At 44.7% G+C, this 18528-nt stretch overlaps 1 protein-coding gene across 1 annotated transcript in view; it reads left to right on the top strand.

Annotated features, from left to right (window-relative positions):
- tbc1d31 (TBC1 domain family, member 31) overlaps positions 1 to 18528 on the top strand; it is a 56233-nt gene that overhangs the window by 18446 nt on the left and 19259 nt on the right. Inside the window, exons 8-15 of the mRNA XM_038810321.1 lie at positions 814 to 1002; positions 2973 to 3052; positions 4245 to 4391; positions 6370 to 6503; positions 6594 to 6727; positions 7686 to 7865; positions 14049 to 14281; positions 15317 to 15469. Coding sequence (XP_038666249.1) covers positions 814 to 1002; positions 2973 to 3052; positions 4245 to 4391; positions 6370 to 6503; positions 6594 to 6727; positions 7686 to 7865; positions 14049 to 14281; positions 15317 to 15469 — 1250 coding nt within the window. The remainder of the gene's footprint in view (positions 1 to 813; positions 1003 to 2972; positions 3053 to 4244; positions 4392 to 6369; positions 6504 to 6593; positions 6728 to 7685; positions 7866 to 14048; positions 14282 to 15316; positions 15470 to 18528) is intronic.

Here is an 18528-nt window from a genome sequence, read left to right as displayed (position 1 = left end):
GGTGCCCCTCAGGTTCAGATGTAGACCATCCTGTCTATAGAGGTCCCACCTTCCCCAGAAAGAGCCCCAGTTATCCAGAAATCTGAATCCCTCTCGCCTGCACCATCCCTGTAGCCACGTGTTCCACCTACATGGAAGATAGGAGCAGGAGGAGGCCTTTTGGCCCTTTGAGCCTGCTCTGCCATTTATCACGATTATGGCTGATCATCTAACTCAATAGTCTAATCCTGCTTTTCTCGATAACCTTTATCCCATTCTCCCCAAGTGCTATATCTAGCCGCCTCTTGAATATATTCAATGTTTTAGCATCAGCTACTTCCTGTGGTAATGAATTCCACAGGCCCACCACTCTTTGTGTGAAGAAATGTCTCCTTATCTCTGTCCGAAATGATTTACCCTGAATCCTCAGGCTGTGACCCCTGGTTCTGGACACACCCACCATCGGGAGCATCCTCCTTGCATCTGCCCTGTCTAGTCCTGTTAGAATTTTTATTGTCTCTATGAGATCCCCCTTCATATTTGATAACCAATTTGTAACATTCATTGTACTAACTGCTTTGCAGATACAGTATCTTTAAGGAATTGGGCAATTGTTTATTTCCATTCCAATCCTGACATGATGACTAGTCGTTCATCAAGTGTAATTGTGCATTTCTCTTGCTGGTGTTTCATTCACAGCACTTGCTTCTTTGAACTCCTAATTTTGGCTAATAATATTTCTCCTCATCTGTGTCACTAGCAGACTTCAGGGCAAAACCACTGCAAGTGGAGGATGGTCCACTGTCTCACATCAGTTGTTTCTGTTTCCTCCAGCCTCCTCCTCCACTGGTTAAAGTTGTTACAGACAACGAGAAGAGCAAGGACTCTAAAAATGGTGTGTCTGGCCTGAAAATGAGAGTGATGTCTGGAAGAGTAGCAAGACCATTGAGAGGAAAGTCAACTGGGAAGAAAATCGGGACCAGGGTCCTAAAGTCACCTGGCAGCAATATGGAGGACAAGGAGGTCAGAAGGCAGGGTCGGGGGAGTTTTAAATGAAATTGATTCAAACTAAAAATTGGATTTATTTTAGTCATTGCTCCAAAATCAAACAGCTGGAAGAAAACTAATTTATAACTCATGCAATTGTCTAAAAGCATAGTCATCTGCTGAAGCCCAAGAAAGCTTTATTGTTCAGAATATGGAGAAACTAATTCAACTTTTGTTTCTCCTCCCATGTTGTCCCAAATGACACTGATTCTTTCACAATACAATTTCATTGGTACTACTGAGCACAATACTATATTGCCCAGAGTCGTCATTCTTCGTGTGAGAGTTTATATGGTGAAAGTCACAATTTGTGTCTCTCTCAATGATAACTTCAGTGCATCTCACAACTGGAATCATTGGATGTCAATTGTTCTCCCCTGTTCACATTCATTCCCCAAGTCCAATAGACTGAGGCTAATCATTTCTCCCCTTTACAACTCATCGAGATTAGCCACCTTTGTGTGAATCAAGTGTGCCAACTGTGGCTCTGTGGCGTACCATTGCCTTTGAATCGGAAGGTCACAGGTTCAAGTCTCACAGCAGGGACTTGGCACGTAATCCAGGCTAATGCTTTGCACAGTACTGAGGCACTGCTGTGCTGTTGGAGGTGCTGTTATTTGGATCGGAAGTTCCGGTTGCGCTGTCCATTGGATGCAAAAGGTGCCACAGCACCATTTTGAAGAAGAGCGGGGGTGTTCTCCTCGGCATCCTGTGCATATACATCATTACCACATTACTGAGGGCAGCACGGTGGCCTAGTGGTTAGCACAACCGCCTCACGGCGCTGAGGTCCCAGGTTCGATCCCGGCTCTGGGTCACTGTCCGTGTGGAGTTTGCACATTCTCCCCGTGTCTGCGTGGGTTTCGCCCCCACAACCCAAAAATGGGCAGAGTAGGTGGATTGGCCACGCTAAATTGCCCCTTAATAGAAAAAATAATTGGGTAATCTAAATTTATTTTAAAAAATTAAAAAATTACCACATTACTGTTTGTAGGATCATGCTATGTGCAAATTGGCTACTGTGTTTCCTACATTTGCAACAGTGATGAGCTTCAAAAGTACTTCATTGATAAGAGAACAACGTCATGAAAGATGCCATAGAAATAGAAATTCTCAGCTGGGCAGTAGAAAGAATGGTCAAATAATTTGCCACATACCAGAACTGCATATCTAGAACTTGCTTAGTCTGTGCAATTGATCGTTACGTAGTCTTTAACCTGCTAAAATATCGGGGAAGATTGGCTGAAATAAAACTTCTTACTGACCATATTATTACTACAGAGTGCTATCCAATAGAAATGAAGACTGCATTTTTTCCACTTAATTTTTTTTTAATCTTGAAGGAATTTGAGATTACATTGTGAAATATTAAAATATTCTCAATTATAGATGTGACATTTTAACCCATTTAATAATAAATAATTTGTAAGGTGGCATGGGATGCCGAGGACCCGGATTCGATCCTGGCCCCAGGTCACTGTGTGTGTGGAGTTCGCACATTCTCCCTGTGTTTGCGTGCGTCTCTCCTCCACAACAGGGTAGATGGATTTGCCACGGTAAATTGCCCCTTAATTGGGAAAAAAATGTAAATGATAATTTGTAATAAAAACAGGAAATGCTGGGAAAACTCAGCAGGTCTGGCAGCATCTGCGGAGAGTGTAACAGTTTAACGTTATGAGCGTATCACTCTTCAGAGCTGAAGACAGGTAGAAATGTGTATTTATACTGTGGAATCGGTGGAACAAAATAGAAGATCAGTGCTCTTTGAAAGCAAAACATAACAAGTTATCGGCTGGCCCTCTGTGGGGAAAGAAAATAAAGAAAAAAGGAGGAAAAATGAAAAAAATGGAGGACAGAGTTCGTGCTGTGAAATTATTGCACTCGGTGTTAAGTCCAAAAGTCTGTAAAGTAATATATTGTGATTTCTTGTTCTCTTCATATTTTAGAATGTGCTTCCAGCAGGTCTGAATAAAAAGCGGTTACAGGCCCTGCTAAAAGAATTTGGAGAATATCCAGAAAAGTACAGGTACTTGCTGTAATGTTAGGAAGTCTCAACCTACAGCTACATTTTTTTAAAACATAAAATTAATGTAAACTATACTGAAGGAATTCCAAGCTGTCTGAAGTAGTACCCGTTGTTGGTGTCTGCTCCGTTTCATCACCTCCACCCAAAAAAATACTTACATGTTCAGTTTGTACTGAACTCAATTTAAACTTAGAACGTAGAACATACAGTGCAGAAGGAGGCCATTCGGCCCATCGAGTCTGCACAGACCCACTTAAGCCCTCACTTCCCCCTATCCCTGTAACCCAATAACCCCTCCTAACCTTTTTGGACACTTAAGGACAATTTAGCATGGCCAATCCACCTAACCTGCACGTCTTTGGACTGTGGGAGGAAACCGGAGCACCCGGAGGAAACCCATGCAGACACAAGGAGAACGTGCAGACTCTGCACAGACAGTGACCCAGCAGGGAATCGAACCTGGGACCCTGGCGCTGTGAAGCCACAGTGCCAGCCACTGTGCTATCATGCTGCCCTTGAAATGCTTTAAAATGAAAGTTAATGGACTCATGGTCTTTGAGGTTCATTTGTACAAAGGGAGATTACAGCCAAACCGAAATCGGCCCTTGCATGATATCTGCACATGCACACTTTGCATTAGGATTCATGGAAATGGTTAAATGCTGTTGAGTTTCTCCCTCCTTGTCCAGGAGTCTTGAGGACAATTGTAGTCCTTTCACCCTTGCTGCCATGGCTGCAAGTGGCTTCAGCAAGGTGCATTGTGTGGCACTGTTTAAAAGCAGCCTTTACCCAGTTGAGGGATGGGTTTTGAGTGCAATTATGAAAGAGTCCAAAATGCAAAAGTAATTTATATCTTTCCAAATTCATAATACATATTTTTTATGTTAATGTTTACAGTTTGTCTCAAGATGCTATAAATGTCACTCATAAGTCTGATCAGGAAATACTTTTGCCCATAGATCTCTAAGACTATGTAACTCTCTATCACATGGGGCAGTTGAGGTGAATAATATGGATATGTTAAAGAGAATCTAGGTGCAGGAAAAGAATTTAGATAAACACGAGTGAGAATATGCTGATTGGGTGAGGTGAAGATGGGTTTGAAGATGCTCATGTGAAGCATAAACCAGTTGGGCCGAATGGCCTGTTTCTATGCTGTAAATTCTATTTAATTTTGTGTTTTGGTTTGCAGGATGTTTATTTGGCGTTCTTTACTGCAATTACCTGAGAACCATGCAGCTTTCAGTAGCCTCACCGACAAGGGTACACATGCTGGATACCTGGGAATTCATGAAAAATATCCCATTAAAAGTCGAAAACTCTTAAGAATTCTTCAAAGGTGTGTTTCAATATGCTCAAGTGAGGCTTTAACTTGAATAATTACTGGACTTGCTTACCCGTAGCATTTTAGACAAATGAAGGAAGAGCCTTGGACAATTTCATTTTATTTTATATAAAATAAAAGGGGCAAGCCCTCTTTATATAAATAATCAATTCTGAGTACCGCGACTGAACTATATTTGTTGCATAATGTTATAAGTCGTATATTTGAGTGTAAGTAATTTATTAACTGATATAAGTGGATTATAAAATGTATGTTACTCTTCCATTTTTCCAGATGATAAATTGTGTTGGGATATCTTCTGGACAGTGAAATGACAATTGGTACAGGATATCTGAGTTAGAACCGAGAACATAGAATCCCTCAGTGCAGAAGGAAGCCATGCAGCCCATCAAGTCTGCACCAACCCTCTACAAGAATACCCTACCTACGGCCACTCCCCTCCCCTAGCCCTGTAACCCCACCTAACCTTTGGACACTAAGGGACAATTTAGCATGGCCAATCCACCTACCCTGCAGATCTTTGAACTGTGGGAGGAAACTGGCGCACCCTGAAGAAACCCACGGAGACACAGGGAGAATGTATAAACTCCACACAGTCACCCAAGGCCAGAATTGAACCTTGGTCCCTGGTGCTGTGATGCAGCAGTGCTAACCACTGTGCCGCTCCTCATATTACCCACACATTAGCTGGATGTTTTTTTTCTGGGACTGTACCCCCATATTTGGAGTCAGACGCAAGGGCAGGGAAGTGGCTTTCAACTGTCTGCCCTGATGTCAGTCCCTCAATCAGGCATTTGAACAAGGGACGGGCAGTCCCTATGAGGTGACAGAGTTTGCCGGGTGGGCTTCAGAAGGCAAGGGAGAGCCATGCAACTCATTAAATCTCTGAACCACCACTAAATTCCAGTTGGTTCAGGGATAATTGGGGTGTGGGAGCTCATTAATGACAGCGCATACTAATGACGTTTTGAGGAAAACAGGCGCACAAGAAATTTCAAGGTAATCACCAAGAGACAACTATACTTTGGGCACAAACTTAGAAGAGAAGTTATTCATGAAGGCCCCGCCTTCTCAACCTTGCTCCTCGCCTGAGGTGCGGTGATCCTCAGGTTAAATCACCACCAGTCAGCTGTCCCCCTCAAAGGGGAACACGGCCTATGGTCATCTGGGACTATGGCGACTTTACTTTTTACTTAGAAGAGAAAAACTGGAACATCTGGTTGTGACTCTCTCTTTGCTCTGCTACCCTCAATTTTACCAAAGGAGAAAATATAACAGCAGTTTAAGAAATAGAACAGGTATATGATTTGAGAACAACACAAAGATGTTGGCTGTTATAAAGAACATGAAAGTTGGAGAGCCATGATCGGCAACATTGTAAAAAGAAGAATTGATAGCCAGTGGGTGGGATTCACACAACGGGCCCTTCCCGCCCCCAACTTAATTGGCAACATTTTTCCTAATGCCAGGAATGCAATGCAGTGCTCCCATCTAACTCTTGTAACACCACCCCCCTCCACAATCACGCTCCCTCCGGCAGGCTCAATTAAATTCTGCCCGAGTCTCAAAAGCGACTAATTATACCTGTCCTGGAGAAGCTTTTCATTTTGACCTTATGGTTAGATGCAATAAAACGTAAAATGTTTGAAATGCTTACCTGTCTAAATTGAGTCGCTGTGATCATTCATATAACCAGTGTCCGGAGGAAATTTGATTTGTTTACAAAACCAAACGTGGGGCCGGTTGAGCTTCAGAAAACGTAGATCTAATGAAAAGGGAAATAAAATTAAGTCTTTAGTAATGTATTGTGTCTGTTTTATTGCAGAAAAGAGAGACGTGTGATCGTTTGAAATTTGGCATTCTTACATTTGTCCTGATGCGTGCAAGTTGAAAAGCACTTCTCTCTTTCTGCACATTTCACTTTCATTGTGTGACTTTCAGTAAGTGACTGTGTGTCTGTTTTATTCTTTAGGGTTTTGTCAGCAATGGCTCACTGGTCAGTCATCTTTTCTGAGGTCTCTTACCTTCCACTACTCGCATTTCCATTCGTCAAACTCTTTCAAAACAACCAGTTGATTGGGTTCGAAGTTGTTGCCACCGTAATAAGTAAGTAAGAGTTGGTTGGTGTGGGGGAGGGGTTACTATCGAGGATAAATGCACTGCAAATATAATCTTTCAACTTTACCTATTTTCTAGTAAACTGGTGTCAAAACTGGTTTGAGTACTTCCCAAATCCTCCAATAAATATCCTCAGTGTGGTTGAGAATATCCTGGCTCACCATGACAAAGAACTGCTGCAGCATTTGGTGAAATACAACATAACTTCACAGGTAGCAAGCGAACCTGCATTCTATTGTTTAACAAATTCTCTTTCATTGTGATCGTGTGTTGGAAGATGCTATAATATAATTAATGGGGGAGCAGGGCATTCCTAATTCAGGCATAGCATATCTGACCATAGAATGAAGCTCCATTACCAAGTCGCCCTAATCACCAACCCTGGGAGAACCTGCTATGGCACCAGAGTGATATTCCTACAGCAGCCATTCCTCTAACCTCCTGAATGAGACAGCAATTTAGTGTTAAAAGCAGTAATTTTTTTTCTTTACGGCAAAGTTGTTTCATTGTGAAGCCGTAGCTGACCCTGTCCCAATTTAATTTCACTGTGTCCTTCAAGACATCGGAAGGAAACTTAAAAAAAATAATTTTAGAGTACCCAATTTATTTTTTTCCAATTAAGGGGCAATTTAGCGTGGCCAGTTCACCTACCCTGCACATCTTTGGGTTGCGGCGGGGGGGGGGGGAAGGGAAGAGAGAGATGAGACCCACGCAGACACGGGGAGAATGTGCAAACTCCACATGGACAGTGACCGCGAGCCGGAATCAGATTCAGTGCTAACCACTGCGCCACCGTGCCCGCCCCGAAAGGAAACTTTTATCCTGTAACTCTAGATTTGCTTCAACCACAGGTTGCTAATTCGCTACTCGACCCAGTACTAAATACAATGATCAAGTTTTCAGTTTATTGCTGAGTGTTCCTTTCATTTTTAATCTCACAAGTCACTGCACATGGTGTTATCTGTAATGTACTGTGCTGATTGTGAATGGGGTCAAAAAATTCTGAAATCTGCCTTGACCCCAGAAGAGCAGTATCTAGTTATTTGCTTCGCTATGTATTTAATCCCAAATTTTATTAACCATTTTTTTGGTTGGTTATTTTAAGGAATGTTAATGATCTTTCAGTTCTTTTCTTTTTGTTTAACATTCCTCTTATCTTGCTTCTGCCAGTTATATGCCTGGCCTCTTATGGAAACTCTCTTCTCAGAGGTGCTAACAAGAGAGGAGTGGCTCAAACTATTTGACAATGTTTTCTCCAATCATCCGTCCTTCCTGCTGGTGGCAATAGCAGCCTATTTAATTTGTTCACGAACTCCTTTGCTCCAGTCCAATATTAAAGAAGACCTTGAGGTAAGGGAACAAAAATTTAAATCGTACTTAATGTTAATTAAAGAGGAATGCTCTTTTCATAGTAATAAACATAAGCGTTGCTGTTTGTGGTATGTTTACTTTAACGGAACAGTTTATTAATTTGAAAAAAAATCTTACAATGTGTGTGTTTTTTTAAAAAATGTGACCGTTCAGTGAGGCAGTCAATCTTTTCTCTCTTTCCCCTGTTTTCTTTTTCACATTTAGGCCCAACTATTCATATCTTCTCTGTTTCTCTGGTAACAATCACCCCTGGAGATCCATTCCAGGTTGTTTTCTGTATCCTTTCCTGGGATGTGAGTGTCACTGGCTAGAACAGCATTAGTTTCCCATCCTTGATTGAGGGCAGTTAAGAGTCAGCCGTTTCCTGGAGTCCAGGGCAGGACATTAGATGGGTTTTAACAACAATCAGCTTTAGTTTAATGGTCAGTATTACTGAGATTATCTTTATATTCCAGACTTGTTAATTGAATTTAAATTCCACCATCTGCTAGGGTGGGATTTGAACACAGAGCATTAGCCTGGGCCTCTGGATTACTGATTCAGTGGCATTGTGCCACCCCCTTGGTAGACTCTCACTACCCGATATTTATCTATATGATGGTTTAGCCTGGGAGTGTGAGGAGAATATTGCTTTTGTTTTGCTCATATATGCCTTCAATCCCTCTGAAAATTGAGCATACTTGACTAGGTGGTGCCAGATGTAAATGATTCAGCTAATTTACCTCACAGCACATAAATATACAATATTGTGTTTACTTATTTCAATTTGTACAACTTGTTCTTGAATAATAGTACAAAGTAATGTAGTTCTTACACTTCACTGCAACGTAGGGTTATGTTGCCTGGCTTTAAAAGCTTCTTAACTACCTGTTTCAAGCACCAATGTTTTCAGTTTCAAAAATAAATGTGTCTCTTGAAATAATTTTAACCAAATCACTCAACAGAAATGAATATGATGTGTTAAGGCAGAATGGCCATTTTGCACCTTGCCCAATTTTACACTGCTTTAAAGTTAGTAATCACATATGTGCCTAATCCAAATCTGAACTCTCCCTATTCTTAACTGTTGGGCTAAGTTAAAATGTCCCCTCTGACGCTGCATTCACAGCCAGAAAGTTGATCAGGGAGAGTTCCCTGTCAATTGTTTATTGACTGCTGAAACAGGCTGATAGGTTGTTTATAGTCTGTGGGAAAATACCATCTAGAATATTCCACTAGTATCTTGCATCCCTTTCACATGTGTGAATACACTGCTTTAACTCTTTTCCAAATCCTGGGCGGGATTCTCTGACATCCCGCTGGGTCGGAGAATCACCGGGGGCGGCGTGAATCCCGCCCCCACCACTTACCGAATTCTCCGGCGCCGGGGTTTTGGCGGGGGTGGGAATCACGGCGCGCCGGTCGGCGGCTGCTGGCAGCGGCCCCCCTGACGATTCTCCGGCCCACGATGGGCTGAGTGGCCACCTGTTTTCAGCCGGTCCCTCCGGCGTAAATCACAACAGGTCCTTACTGGCGGGACCTGGCTCCACGGGCGGCCTGCAGAGTCCACGGTGGGGATCTGGCCCCGGGGGTGCCCCCACAGTGGCCTGGCCCACGATCGGGCCCACTGATCCGCGGGTAGGCCTGTGCCGTGGGGGCACTCTTTCCCTCCGCACCGGCATGCGCTTGGATGACGCCAGCACATGCTAGCGTTCCTGCGCATACTGGCGGAGGCCATTCGGCGCTGGTTGGCGCAGAGTCAAACACTCTGGCGTCAGCCTAGCCCCTGAAGATGCAGAGGATTCCGCACCTTCGTGGCGGCCCGACACCGGAGTGGTACACGCCACTCCTCGGTGCTGGAGTGGCCTGCCCCGCTGGTTCGCGGAGAATCCCGCCCCCTGTCTCTGGGGAAAAACGATCCTCAAACAAATCCCGACATGTGACAATCAGCAACCCAAATGGCTTTATCCCAGGCCACTGCTGGTGTATTTCTCATTTAAATACCAAGCAGAGATGCTTAAATTTTTTCGTCATGCCCTGTCCTGCAGTATATAACTTATAAGTGATCTGCATTCTTCAATAGCCCATGAGTCCTGGTTATCCAGTGCAAGAATTTTAGTTTTTTAGTCTTTCTCTCTAGCATATGACTGCGAATTCCTGTAGTTAAAAACTATGAACAGCTATGGGCAGCACGGTGGCACAGTGGTTAGCACTGCTGCCTCACAGCGCCGAGGTCCCAGGTTCGATCCCGCTCTGGGTCACTGTCTGTGTGGAGTTTGCACATTCTCCCCGTGTTTGCGTGGGTTTCACCCCCACAACCCAAAGATGTGCAGGGTAGGTGGATTGGCCACGCTAAATTCCCTGTTAATTGGGGAAAACAATAATTGGATACTCTAAATTTATTTTAAAAAATCAATTTATTAAAAAAAAGACTGAACAGCTACACACTTGAAAGAAAAAGAAAGACTTGTAGTTATCTAGCATCTTACGCCACCATAGGATGTCTCAAAGTGCTGTTTAGGCAATGATGTGCTGTGTTACTGAAGTGTAGTCACTGTTGTCATGTAAGAAACACGACAGCACATTTGTGCACAGCAAGCTCCCACAAACAAGCAATTTGCCTCTTGTGATGGCGTTAGAAGGATAAATATTGGTCAGGACAAACAAGTCCCGTGCTCTCCTTCAAAATAGTGCTATTGGAGCTTTTATGGCCACACGAGAGGACAGACCCGTCCTTAGTTTAATGTCTCATCAAAAAGATGATGGGCTGGATTCTCCGTCTCAGGGACTAAGTCCACACGCCGTCATGAAAACCGGCGCCAACCACTCCGGCGTCAACAGCCCCCGAAAAGTGAGGAATTCTCCACTTTCTGGGGGGCTAGGTTGACGGCGGAGTGGTTCCTGCAGCTCAAGTCGGCACCGAAGGGCCGGCGCGAGTTTGCGCATCACTGGAGAATCACTGGAGGGGCCGCTTTCAACGGCCCCCAACCGGCGTGGCAGGAACCTGCTGGACCCCGAATAACGGCGCCGGAGAATAGGGCAGCCGACGGCAGGGCGGGATTCGTGCCTCCCCCCTGGGGATTTTCCAACCCGGCACAGGGTCGGAGAATCCCAGCCATGGTCTTTAATGCCAGAAAAACTGGCGTCAAAAGGCCACAGATTCACAGCTTTGCAGGAGGCTAGCAGGCAGCTGTCATGGAAGTTACAGCTCCAGCTGCTGATACGCCCGCCCCCCCCCCCCCCCCCCCCCCCGCACTTACGGGTCAGAGGCCGTGTATGTGCATGTCGGCGGCCTCCCGCATCCGCGCCGTGCTCCATGGCGGACTCAGATTGCGGAGCTGGACTGTGGAAATAGCGCATCCGATCGGCCGCTTGCCCAACCCGGACCACCCACACAAAAAAAGGCCAGTCCTGAATGAGGCCCTCCCTGCCCTCCATTCGGCCCGCCCCCGACTGTGCCGCCACGCGGGTATCACGGATGGTGGGAGATGAGTGGTCCACGCAGTCGGGAATTCGGCCGGTTGGGGAAGGAGAATAGCGGGGCGGGCCTCAGGTAATGGCCTCAGGTGGTGGATAATCGGCGCGGAGTACTCCCCGAGTACGCCACTTTTCGGGGGGGAAGAATCGCTGAACTGGCAGCGGTCCCAATTTCATGCGGGAAACTGGATTCTCCGCCCCATTGCCGAACGTGATTTTGGCATCGGTGATTGGAGAACGCAGCCCGACATCTCTGACAGTGCAGCATTCCCTCAATACTGCAATGGGATTGTCAATCTAGGTTGTTGTGCTCATGTCCTGGACTGGACTTCAATCCACAGCCTCTGACTCCGAGCTGAGATGGCCACTCACGCAGCCATACCTGACCCAAGGCAAGAAGGCTTTGCATTGCATTGAATATTGCCTTGTAAAGTTTAATATACTTAGGGTGATAGTCAGTTTGGTACCTGAATACATTTCATAACTGAAAACAATTAGTCCCATTAGCATTAATATATGTGAGATTAAAAGAGTAAATTGAGTGCTTCTGCAGCATCTCATCCTGCTGACATAATAACAGAATAAATAGGGGCAGGAGTAGTTCATAATTTAAACCACATAGAATTCATATGTCATACAGTATTAACATTGCCAATGGGATCCAGAAATAGCAACTGTTGAAAATAAGTCCTGTACAAGGACAGAGCAGATAATCAGCCGGGATCTATGTGATCCCAAGTGTGCAGACCCAGCAGGTGTTCCGAGAGAGGAAATTGGAAAGAGGAATTGTAGTGAAATGTGGGACTATTTGAGGACTAGAACATAGAACATAGAACGATACAGCGCAGTACAGGCCCTTCGGCCCTCGATGTTGCACAGACATGGAAAAAAAAAACTAAAGGCCATCTAACCTACACTATGCCCTTATCATCCATATGCTTATCCAATAAATTTTTAAATGCCCTCAATGTTGGCGAGTTCACTACTGTTGCAGGTAGGGCATTCCACGGCCTCACCACTCTTTGCGTAAAAAACCCACCTCTGACCTCTGTCCTATATCTATTACCCCTCAATTTAAGGCTATGTCCCCTCGTGCTAGCCACCTCCATCCGCGGGAGAAGGCTCTCGCTGTCCACCCTATCTAACCCTCTGATCATTTTGTATGCCTCTATTAAGTCACCTCTTAACCTTCTTCTCTCTAACGAAAACAACCTCAAGTCCATCAGCCTTTCCTCATAAGATTTTCCCTCCATACCAGGCAACATCCTGGTAAATCTCCTCTGCACCCGTTCCAAAGCTTCCACGTCCTTCCTATAATGAGGCGACCAGAACTGTACGCAATACTCCAAATGCGGCCGTACCAGAGTTTGGTACAGCTGCATCATGACCTCATGGCTCCGGAACTCAATCCCTCTACCAATAAAGGCCAACACACCATAGGCCTTCTTCACAACCCTATCAACCTGGGTGGCAACTTTCAGGGATCTATGTACATGGACACCGAGATCCCTCTGCTCATCCACACTACCAAGAATTTTACCATTAGCCAAATATTCCGCATTCCTGTTATTCTTTCCAAAGTGAATCACCTCACACTTCTCCACATTAAACTCCATTTGCCACCTCTCAGCCCAGCTCTGCAGCTTATCTATGTCCCTCTGTAACCTGCAACATCCTTCCGCACTGTCTACAACTCCACCGACTTTAGTGTCGTCTGCAAATTTACTCACCCATCCTTCTGCGCCCTCCTCTAGGTCATTTATAAAAATGACAAACAGCAACGGCCCCAGAACAGATCCCTGTGGTACGCCACTCGTAACTGAACTCCATTCTGAACATTTCCCATCAACTACCACTCTCTGTCTTCTTTCAACTAGCCAATTTCTGATCCACATCTCTAAATCACCCTCAATCCCCAGCCTCCGTATTTTCTGCAATAGCTGACCGTGGGGAACCTTATCAAACGCTTTACTGAAATCCATATACACCACATCAACTGCTCTACCCTCGTCTACCTGTTCAGTCACCTTCTCAAAGAACTCGATAAGGTTTGTGAGGCATGACCTACCCCTCACAAAACCATGCTGACTATCCCTAATCATATTATTCCTATCTAGATGATTATAAATCGTATCTTTTATAATCCTCTCCAAGACTTTACCCACCACAGACGTTAGGCTCACCGGCCTATAGTTACCGGGGTTATCTCTACTCCCCTTCTTGAACAAGGGGACCACATTTGCTATCCTCCAGTCCTCTGGCACTATTCCTGTAGCCAATGATGACCTAAAAATCAAAGCCAAAGGCTCAGCAATCTCTTCCCTGGCTTCCCAGAGAATCCTAGGATAAATCCCATCCGGCCCCGGGGACTTATCTATTTTCACCTTGTCCAGAATTGCCAACACTTCTTCCCTACGCACCTCAATGCCATCTATTCTAATAGCCTGGGTCTCAGCATTCTCCTCCACAATATTATCTGATACTGACGCAGACTTCACCAAAAGCAGAAAGGAAGAACTGTATTCTCTCAATGTTAATGACCTGCAGCCCTACTATTATGATTTTGCAAAGTAATGCTGTTTTAGCCCAAAAATGTTTCGATTGTAATCCTATGTAAAATGCCTGCGTTTGATATTTGGGGCGGAGACGAAATGATGGAAGTTATATGTTAACTGAAAAATTCAAACAATCTTTTATCTGATGTAGCATTTCTTCCATCACCGTAACAACCTGGACCTCAGTGCCGTGATCAAAGAAGCATACCACCTTATGGATACCACACCTGAGGACATCCACCCCAAGCGCATGTTGGATGACTTTGTACCATTAACCAAAGGACAGTATCCAATATTTAACAAATATCCAAAGTTTGTTGCTGACTACCAGACAAAAGAACGAGAGAGGATCTGGCATGAGGAGTTGGAATATTTAAAGGAAAGGTAAACACAAGAGTGGCGATTAGAAGTTTTGTTTTCTCCACATTTCTTTTATTACAGGTAAATCTAGACTCTAGATTTGTACATTTCCACTACAGATTTAGCATTGGTACGAAAACAATTTCAGTTTAATGTGGGCACTAAACCTGTGTGGTGTTTCACTGTTAATGCTTTCCTCCAGAGAACTTAATACTCCAGCTCAGTTTGGCCTTTCTGCATTCAGGCTGCATTGTGCTGTAGCTGCAACATTGATGTAAACTGAAACTACCGTGCAGTGATGTTACAGTTGTCCCCTCATGACTTTTTTGGGGGTGGAGGAAAGAGTTTTGAGTTTACCACTCCCCTTTGGCGATGAAGTGCTTCCTGCCATCACCCCTGGTGCTAATTGTAAGGTTATGCCCCCTTACTCTGTACACTCCTATCCCCTGACAAATTCAGGCTTGTATCAGTGCTTAGAAGACGTTAAGATGCCAGGTGGCCGAGGCTAGCCTTGAGTGGAAATGATTCTACAACAATTCTGACTGATGCTTAAGATCGTTAAAAGACTGCACAGGTTGTAGATTGATGGATTTTTGTTGGGTTGGGGTGTTAAGGGTTTCTAAACCAAAGTGGGTAAATAGAATTAAAATGTATATTAGCTATGATCTAATCGGGGCGGCACATGGTGCAGTGGTTAGCACTGGGATTACGGCACTGAGGACCTGGGTTCGAATTCTGGCCCTGGGTCACTGTCTGTTTGCACATATTCTCCCCATGTCTGCGTGGTTCTCACCCCCACAACCCAAAGATGTGCTGGTTAGGTGGATTGGCCAGGCTAAATTGCCCCTTAATTAGAAAAGAAAAACAGTTGGGTATTCTAAATTTATTTTTAAAAAGCTGAATTGTGGAATAGGCTCAAGGGGCCTTCTCCTGTCCCTACGCAAATGGACGAACTCTCATTTTTTTTACAATTACTTGGTAATTGGTTCTTCTGCTAAAGGTCCAGCTGAAACATTGTGCTAACTGACTCATTTATTTTTGCTCTGGTGGTCTGCTCAGGCAGTTAACACACGGACTGCACGCTGAAAGTGTCAAGAGGCAGGCGGAGAATGCAGCCTGGTACCGACAGCAGCAGTTGCTCCAAGAAGCTGAGGAGCAGAGGAGAAAGATTCTCCTTGAAGAGGAACAGAAACTTGTAGAACAGAGAGTAAGGTAATCTACACCTGTGTTCTTACTGTGGAATAGCTCACGTTATTGTAAATACAGCCATGATATGGAATAGTAATTGTTGGAAAACCTATCCCCGGTGTGTTTTATGTTTGGCCTGTCACATGTCTACCTACCCGGAATTCTCACTGCAATTGTAAATATATACAATGCAATTTATGTACTTGATAATGTGCCATAATAGTTGGATTATCTGCCACCTATGTATATATTTTAATCCAGTTTGCATACTGCTTTTATTCAGGTGCATCTCAAACTGAAATGGAGCTGTAAATGTACAGCAGTCAAGCTCCCATATACTGATCAGTTTGTTTTCCCTCAATAACGTTTCCCAATTACTATCTTATGTCCATATGAATTTGGCATGCCAAGAGAAAGCATTGAGCTGTTTTATGTTCTGTATTCTTATTTACAGTGGAAATACTTTTGCTTTACATCCTTCTCTTTCCACTCTCTGAACCAATGACGTGCTGGTGAATGGTTTTACTGGTACAGTAGAATGTTGTTGGTTAAATGGACATTCTTTAATTGAGAGCCTAGAATGTGAGTGTTTGAGACTATATAACCATGGGATATTGTATCTGACCAAAAGAACCCTGTTCTGCATGTATTTGGCAGTGCATTTACTGATAACCATGGGACAGATTTTGTTTCTTGTCTGAGGTTATTATGTAGTATTTGACTTAGTTTCTTCCACATTAATTCTCCTTTCTAAGTTCTGGGGCAGCACGGTAGCACAGTGGTTAGCGCATTTGCTTGGCAGGTTCGATTGGGTTGGGTCACTGTCTGTACAGAGTCTGCACATTCTCCCCATGTCTGCGTGGGTTTCCTCCGGGTGCTCCGATTTCCTCCCACAGTCCAAAGATGTGCAGGGTAGGTGGATTGGCCATGCTAAATTGCCTTTTGTGTCCAAAAAGGTTAAGTGAGGTTACTGGGCAGACTTGATGGGCTGCATGGCTTCCTTCAGCACTAAATTCTATGATTCTTTTGCTGTTTATCTTTTCCAAAGTTGTTGTCGGCTGCAGGCGTTTTCTTTGTTACGTTTTTAGGTTTTATAAGTCCCAGCTTTGGTTCAGGGGCCTTAGAGTCAGAGGATCGTGGACTCGAGCCCCAATCCGTATAAAATGAGTCGATCAAAATTAGGCTGGCAATGTAAGCAGCACTGAGGGAGAGCTTTCATATTCTAAAGTTGCATCAATTCAGTGACGATGTCCTGTTCCCACAGGAGTTGATGCTCTTTTTCGCAGCATGTTAAATTAATGAATTCACCAAAGCTGTGATCACTTGATATCTTATGCTCGGTTAAATTAACTTTAAAAAAAATGTAAAAAGAAGGAATTTCAGTCTTTCACAACCATTAGGTCCCAATGTGCTTTACAGCAAATTAAGTACCTTTCGGAGTGTGATGTAGGAATTGTGTTTGCCAACTTACACACAGAAAATTCTCACAAACAATAAAGATGTAATGACCAAATAATGAGAACGGGCTAGATGTTGATTAGGACTCCAGGAGAATAGTCCGGTAATAATAGCTTCGTTGAGAATTTGGAGGCGTTTCGCCAGCACTTCGGGTTGGGGGCAGGGTCAAGGTAAATGCCGATTCGGGGGAAACTATAGATTTCAGTCAGGGAAGTGGGATGGAAATTCTCGGAGCTGGGAGGAGAAAGGAATTAGGACACTAAAAGATTTGTTTCTTGGGGGTCAATTTGCAGGATTGAAAGAGCTGGGAGCGAAGTATGGGCTGGAGCAGGGGGAAATGTTTAGATACATGCAGGTTCGAGACTTTGCCAGAAAGGAGATACAGAGTTTCCTGGTGGAGCTGTCCTCCACATTGCTGGAGGGGGTGCTGACGACAGGGGGACTGGAGAAGAGGGAAGTTTCGACGGTTTACGGGTCTATTTTGGGGCTAAGCTGGATGGGATCAATGCAAAGTAGGAGGAGGAGTTGGGAGAGGGTATGGAAGAGGGGTTCTGGTGTGAGGTGCTACGTAGGGTGAACGCCTCCACCTCGTGAGCGAAGTTGGGGCTGATACAGCTGAAGGGTGGTATATAGTGCACTCCTTACAAGGGCGAGGATGAGCCAGCTCTTTGAGGGGATCGAAGATGTGTGCGAACATTGCTGGGGGGGGCCCTGCAAACCATGTTCATATGTTTTAGCCCTGTCCAAAGCTAGAGGATTATTGGAAGGAGGTTTTTAGGGTAATTTCTAAAGTGTTGCGCTTGAAACTGGCCCTCGTGAGGCCATATTTGGGGTGTTGGACCAGCCAGGGTGGGAAACGAGTGCGGAGGCAGATATCGTAGCCTTCGCCTCGTTGATCGCCCAAAGGCGAATCCTGCTGGGATGGGGAGCAGCCTCTCCACCCTGTGCCCTGGCGTGGCGGGGGGGCCTGTTGGAATACTTGACTCTTGAAAAGGTTAAGTTTGAACTGAGGGGAAGGATGGAGGGGTTCTACAACTCATGGGCATTATTCATCATGCACTTTCGAGAATTGGATTACATCGAACATTGGCGAGGTGGGTGGGGGGGCTGTATGTGTTAATGGTGGCTATGGGTGATTCCTGATTCCTTTTTGTTATTTGTTTATGTTAACAAGCGGGCTGCTGTTTGGGGGTTTGGTTGGTGGATGGGATTGTTGTTATTGATATGGGGATTGACATTGCATTCATTACTGATTATTGTTTATTGTTGGTGGGTGTAAATTTGGGAGAAAATGTGAAAAAGGAGAATAAAAATATTTATTTTTTTTAAAAAAGGACTCCAGGAGAATTTTACTCAGCTTCTCTCTAATCGTAGCATTCTCCCCATGCCGAGTGGGAGAATCGCGGGAGGGCCACCCGACAAATTTCATGCCCCCCCGCGATCCCCCCTTTTTCACGGCGAACGGCGATTCTCCGACCCGGATGGGCCAAGCGTCCTGCCGTTCGCGGCCGTTTCACGATGGCGGCAAACACACCTGGTCGCTGCCGTCATGAAATGGGAGTGAGAAGCCCCTTTGGGGCTTGTAGGTGGCCTAGCAAGGAAAGAGCACCGCGACTGTGCTCAGG

This window comes from Scyliorhinus canicula, chromosome 10 (genome assembly GCF_902713615.1).
Source record: "Scyliorhinus canicula chromosome 10, sScyCan1.1, whole genome shotgun sequence".
Lineage (NCBI taxonomy): Eukaryota > Metazoa > Chordata > Chondrichthyes > Carcharhiniformes > Scyliorhinidae > Scyliorhinus > Scyliorhinus canicula.
The sequence above is the reverse complement of the archived record's forward strand: the minus strand, read 5'-3'. Positions and strand labels throughout refer to the sequence as shown.